This window comes from Quercus suber, unplaced genomic scaffold (assembly GCF_002906115.3).
Source record: "Quercus suber isolate HL8 unplaced genomic scaffold, Cork oak 2.0 scaffold_1307, whole genome shotgun sequence".
In the NCBI taxonomy this organism is placed as follows: Eukaryota; Viridiplantae; Streptophyta; class Magnoliopsida; order Fagales; family Fagaceae; genus Quercus; species Quercus suber.
The window spans coordinates 25,590-32,641 of record NW_027070696.1 but is presented as its reverse complement, the minus strand read 5'-3'; the positions used below and the strand labels follow the sequence as shown (position 1 = coordinate 32,641).

Sequence of the window (7,052 nt, the reverse complement as noted above, 5' to 3'; positions counted from 1 at the left end):
CCTCTCAAGCTTGTCGTTTTGCAAAGGCCGTAGCGAATCAAGAGCACCCCAAAAACCAAGGCAAAGGCAGCCACAACTATTACTATCACCTTCATCTTTTGCTTGCCTTTAACTACTTCATGGTTGAATTTGCAATAAAACATATGGAAACAAAGATCTTAGTTTGGGTTGCACATCAAAATATGAATAAGTTGTACTACAGGATTTGATGGCACATCGATCAAAATACGAATGGTTAAATTAGCAATAGAAAAGCAAATATATTTTAGGTACGGCAATGAAGACTATAAGCCCATACCTTGCTCTGAAGCAGGCATTCGAATATATACTTGCTGCCTATTATCTGCAATCGGTTTAAAATCGATTAGATCCCAATACCAGACGGCGCAGCCACTTCCTCCATCTGGACCATCTCTGATATCTGAGTTTAAGTAAGCCATGCAGGAACAGTTGGTCAAACATTTTACTCTGCATTCCTCAAGATTCATACTCTGGTTCACCCAAGAATACGTGGTATCTGGCAATTTGTACCCAACAAATTTAACAAACCCAATTTTTTCTTTATCCTGGCAGCTCAATTGCGTACTGCGTACACATCCCTCAGACCACTCATCTGGAATCCATGTTTTTGCTGACTTAGGCTTGAATCCTTGTATACATTGACAGATAGGTGACTCATCAATGACACAATTTCCATAAACACCACATAAATTATAAGTGTCACATTCGTCTCTTGGAAAATGTAAGTACCGGATCCATTTTCCATCGTTCCATATGTAGCGTTCATACTGAGTTTGGTTCAAAACTGCTCTTGAGATTACAGAATGCTGATCGAATATGAAGTATACCTCGTCCTTGTTGGAGAAAAAACTGAAGTTGAAATATGGGATGCCCCTTACCTCGGGCACACCACTGAAACCAAGACCATTCCATGGGCCAGTCCGGAAAAACATCTTGGAGCCTCTCTTCATGACTAATTCAGGGTAATTATGATGTTCAATCCCAAAACTCAGTTCTCCTGGAGAGGGGTCATCTGGACTCTTCCATGCAGTTAGGCGTCTTTCAAGACCAGTCCTCAAGTCCCATCCAAGCTTCATCCCTGGTAGCCACGTATCACAAGGATAGTCAAAGCTTTGCCACAAATAATTTTCTGGGTTTTCTTCATGCACTTCTCTTAATACTAGATTTCCTGAATCTAAAAGCTGTACCATTGAATTCCCGGCCTCTTTTGTTGAATTTGCCAACCAAACAACAGTTGAATTTTGGTTGAGAAGAACAAGACTACCTGAACTGCTTACCATCAACAAGCCAGATGAGTCTGTGATTGGATTGCGCCGGTTTGCTACCCAAACAACCGTTTTAATTGGGATATTGTTGTACCAAATTCCCAAGTAACGGTTAGTGGAATCACCTGGACTGAAGAACCCCAGAACAAAGCCTCCATCTTTAGAAACCAAGGTTGTGGCCTCACTATCACTTAGGAATTGGGATCGAGTAAGGTTGTCAGTGGCATGTGAGAATACAAAGTAGAAAAGAAAAAAACTGGAACTTAAAAACACAAAAACAGAGATGTCCATTGCTTTCTGTTCTTTGAGCTAGTAGCGGAACTTAAAAACACAAAAACAGAGATGTCCATTGCTTTCTGTTCTTTGAGCTAGTAGCCAACAAGTTAAAGTGAGACCCATTATGATGAGCAAAGACTACGACATAGAAAGTCATGCATTGACTCAAGCAAGTCGTTGCTCTTTTAAATTTCTACAATTTGTTGTGAACAAGAATTTCCACATTACTCCCTTTCGTAGATGTCACTTTTTTTTTTAGTTTCTCACTTTGTCTTGATCCCAACTATTTCTGCACTAGGATGTGACAGAAAGGTCGACAAAGGAATGGAATGGTGAGCACTAAGCACTAGGATTTGGAATTCTATAAGGTTGTGTTTGGATGGTAACATTTGAATTTGGATTTAGATTTGAAATTCATTGATTTAAAATGCCTTGATTTGAAATCCGTTGATTTTAAAATTCCTTGTCTGGGTCTTTCTAAACAAAGAATAATTTGAAATTCATCATTTCAAATTCCATTGTTTTGATACCTAAATTTAGATTTGGATTTGGATTTGGATTTAAGATCAATAAAATATATTTTTTAATTATTATTTTTCTTAATCCTTCTACATTTTAATTTTAGTAACATTTTTAATAAATAAATGAGGTAATATTAATAATTAAATTGACAAGATAATAACTAAATATCTTTAGTCATAAACAACTAAAAAAATATCTTGCCAATTATTGGCAACTAAAATTTTTACATCAACTAGAGAGAAAACCCAAATGCATGGATTTTTTCATAAAATTCAAAATCTCAAACTAAAGTTCATAACAACTAAACAGTTATATATCAAGAGAGACAGATTAAATATCCAAAAAATGTGTATTTTCTTCCCATTTCTATTATGTTTTTCAAATAATACAAAATTCAAAATAAGAAAATTACAATACATAAAAATAGATATAAAGTCTCAAATCTCATTGCCTCTTCCTCGAATACTTCTATCTCCTCTCTTTTACGTTTTCGTTGAATGGATATATCTCTTCCATTGTTGGTCATTTTTGTCTCTGTTTATTTTTCTAAATACAAACAATAAGAATCTATAACTAATAAAAAGCTGCCTAATGCCACAGAACTGATCTAGGCCACAAGATTGAAGCTAACTATGAAAGCTAGACTAAAATCCGACCAAGCAAAGATACATCACCAAATGTAGCAAAGAAAGTGAACTACATTGACTCAAGACAAACATAGAGTAGGCACACATTATCATAAAAAGACACTCAATGAAGCCAAATTGTTTAACTACAAAAGGGGAGCTCAAACACGACCTCCATTCCTCACAAATTATTATTATTATTATTATTATTATTATTATTTGGGGTCAATTCACTCCACAGTCCACACTGGCCTGCCTAAAGTACCACCGTCTTCATCATCCATCACCTTGACAGCAATAAACGTAATGTTGTCCATTGGCACCAACTTGTGACTTATTAACAACCTTTTATTGGAGACTATTACCACCTCTACAGATTTTTATTCTGCTAATCGGACAAGGTTTCCAAATTATTTTGGAGAAAAACTCTTCAAACTCCTCTTATATTTATTTTAAAAGTTAATTTTTAAAATCTAATCCTCCATGCTTGCAAAATTTCAAGAAAATCAAAAATCTATAACTATATTATCAATTAAATGTTCAAAATTTAAAGTTTTTGTGGTCTAAAATTATGCATAAAAAATAAGTTTATTGATCGAATAGTAAATAAAATTTGATTTGAACAAAATTTTATGTGTGTTAATAACATAAAGAAAATACAATCTAACGGTTAAATTTGCAAATTTTACATCCAATAAAAAAATAATAATTATGGGGAAAGTTTGAAGGGTGTCTCTCCTTTCTTGCTAATCGTTCTTGGAGAATTGACTGCATACCACAATCTCACTTGGGACAAGTGGAAGGCAACCTTGAAACAATATTTACTTCAGTACTCCATGGGCTGTCCTTGCTATCATCACTGCTGCTGTACTTCTCCATTCACTCTTACTCAAATAGTTTTCTGTTCTGTTCTGTTCTCTCTCTGTAAATTCTTTAAGCCATGAACCTTACTTAATTAAGATGATAGTAACTATGCATTCCATGTCAAGAATACCAAAATTTTCACATACCAAATAGTATATTAATGTTCTCAAATGATATCTAAATATGTTTCTTTCCGAAATGAAACACGGATTTAGAACTCTTAAAACATGCTGAGATTGCCTTAACTGCATTATTTTCATAAGTTACCATACAAATGGGGAAATTATAAATGATGTAGATCCTTCCAACTTAGACAAAACCACCGCACCTATCAGTTGGCCTAGACTGAATTGAACAGTATTATGGCATAATGGCCTCCACCAACAAAATAAAAACCATCTTCTAAACCATATTTGCCTCCTCTCTGGAATTCCATCTGTGTTCTTACATAAAAGGACCTCTCTATAGAGTTTGTGTTGATGCATGAATTACGCAAACCACAGTAGCGCTTGCATTAAGTTGACTATCTAATAGATGGTAGACAAGCTTTCTATGCGGCCTTTTTTTTTCCCAAACAATGAGCCCAATGAATAAGCGTTTCCCTTCTGTGCAGCAGCTCCTACTTGCTTCCTACCAATCTACAAGTTATTTTTATCGAGTACTCCATCAAAAAAATAAATAAATAAATAAATATCAAAAGCAATTCATAGCATTATTTTGCAAGCTGCATTGGATTCATATATAAATGACAGCATCTAACATAGTCCGCATGATGTAGTAGGAGGCATAGATTTACTGATTTAAAAGGTACAGAAAATACATTGTCGATGAGCCAAGAGGCCAATGGTTGGCATGTTCTGCACCAAATACATAACAACAAGCACAGGCTGCACGAGACAACCAAAAGAATTGAGATTATTAAACAAGAAATGTCAATGATAAGAGCAAGGAATAGTCATTTAATTTCCCATTATAAACAAAAAATAAGTGTATGTACTCCTACACTATACCATTAAAGGCAAAGGGACAAGGACATTTTGGAGCTAGCTTCGTTTGAAGCCAGTCTTTCATGTGCACTCTTACTTAATAGTTTCAAATTTTTTAGTATAATTTACAGTTATTTGCATTGTCATATTCACAAAATTAGAGAAAATTAAAGTCTTAGAATATTTCAAATCTCTAAACCATATTCTAACAAAAAAAGAATTTAAAAATTAATTAATTAATTAAAAAAAAAAAAAAAAAAAAAAAGGGGAGTGCCTAAAAAAATAAAAAATATAAGAGAGTGTGAAAAGAAGATTAATAGAAGAATGGCACCTTGTAAAAAGTCCCACTCAAAAACTGATGGAGACTAGGAGCTTTCATCCTGCTTGATCAGGAAGACAAATAGAAGAATAGCACCTTGTAAAAAGCCTTGATCCACACTCTCGCACTCTAAATAATGTGCAAGAATCCTACTTGGAATAAGTCTACCTTTTACTAACATATTATACACTAAGCTCCAAATTGCACTCTCATCAAAGTTTGGAGTCATTTTGATATTGCCACCAAAAGTTTAAAATTTTGAATTTAGACCCCTAACATGATGTAGCATATAAATTGGAGCCATTCCGTCCATACTTATGGCAAGGGTGGTCACTAGGTATCATATTTAATTGATCCAATTAAATTATGTCACTTTAATAGGGATAATAACAAGGAGGTTGGGTGGGTCGGATCTTAAGTGCCCCCATTCCCTCTTCTATTATGTAGCATTGTAGCTCACCATACGAATACATTATTTCATCACATGATTGGCAGAGTTTAGGTGTTTTTATTTTCATATTTTGGAACAATTTCAACGATATCAGTGTTTACTTTTTATTTATTTATTAAATAACTAATGTTTGCACAGTATATTGCTAGTATCATAGCATAAATAATCTATAAATTAAAATTTTATAAAGAATACTTATAAAAAAATTGTATAAAGACTAAATCCTCATTCGATAAGATCTTGCCACAATATATTCTTAAATTAAATAAAAGGTAATTCTATGTATAGAGACAATCCGGATAGAACCAATAAAGTCCACTATCTTTCTTTTTTTATTCTTTTATTCTTTTCTTTTTTTTTCTTTTTGAGAATCAATTAAAGTCCACTATCTAAAATCCAATTGAATAATACAATTGAAAACAGATATGGATTAATGATGAACGTTTTAAAAAAAACACTTATCCCATCACCTCGACAAGCTCAGTCGTGATGAAAGGGGAAAGGAGCACCATATCTGGAAGAAAGTTTATGGATTATGTTTTCTAGGCAAGTCTTCTTACAACTTGTTTAGATTCTCAGTTGGGAGTTTACTTGGATTTAGATCTTGGTATATGAAAGAGCGACAGAGGTAAATTGATAAGATTAAAATGAGTGGTACGGTTGAAATTTTAAAATTATATATTTTTTTTTTTAAAATTAAAAATACTTTCTAAAATTTTTATGAAAAACTGTGGCACTTTTAGTGACGTGTTTTGAATCCATTCAGGATCTAAAATCATGGACTCAAACACAACACTGAGCTAACATGCCATGGGTCTATTGGAAATCGTGACTGAACCCAAATTCTGTGAGTTGAACTCACTTTTTTAAAGGTTTCACAATTTTCATATAAAGTTTCAACACTTAGGCACTCCTTCCGTCCCAATTTATTTGTCTTCTATTTTATTTTAGAATGTCCCAAAATATTGTTGTGGGGCTCATGGGCCTGATAGCCTCGGCCCATCATGAAGCAGGCCCGAGGCCCAGGCCGAGGAGCATAGGCTATTTGTGGTTAAGGTGGGGGAAAACCTCTTTTCCCAATCCACGCCGAGGACCACCTTATCCTCGGCCTGACAAAGGTGATTTTGGGGAAAGACTAACCCCAAAGTAAGCTGTCGCTCTCACATTTAATGCACTCAACTAACCCCCCCTGGCCGCATTAATGGGGAAGTAACCCCTTGGCAGGATAACGTTGATCAGAGTGAACCACTTGAGTACCGATAAGGCCTCTGATGGGACGGACGGCCAGAAAAAAGGCAAATAGGTGATCAACAGATGGAAGGAGGAGATAGGAAGATTAAAAATATAAAAGAAAAGCTAGTAAAGTAAGGAAAAGGGGGGGGGGGGAAAGAAAAAGGGAGAGAACAATCAGGCCTTCTCGGCCACAGGCCGAGGAGCATTCCCCCATTTGTAAAGAAACTCTTAGCATTTTTTATAAGAAAAGTTCATGCATGGTGATCGACAGCCAGCACCTAAACCTCTCAACCTACTCTCTATAAATTTATTGTTTGGGCTTATTGGGCTGAAAACCCATCACTCAGGGTCAATCCAAATTGAGTCCTTACAATTGGCGCCGTCTGTGGGAAGGATTAGGGTGCTGGCCGGAGCACCAGGCAAGTGTTCTAAGTTCTAAGTGTTCGTTTTACAGTAGGTTAAAAAAAATATATAGAAAAGGTTCGACAA

General features: G+C 35.0%; 1 protein-coding gene across 1 annotated transcript; it reads right to left on the bottom strand.

Moving 5' to 3' along the window:
* Positions 1–10: 10 nt before the first annotated feature.
* LOC136065906 (G-type lectin S-receptor-like serine/threonine-protein kinase At4g27290) lies at positions 11–1,656 on the bottom strand (the record flags this gene model as incomplete). The annotated part of the gene is made up of 2 exons (XM_065769721.1): positions 299–1,656; positions 11–112 (listed from the first exon to the last, which is right to left on the bottom strand). Coding segments are annotated over exons 1-2 (1,381 nt in total), but the record flags the coding sequence as incomplete, so codon positions are not given.
* Positions 1,657–7,052: the final 5,396 nt, after the last annotated feature.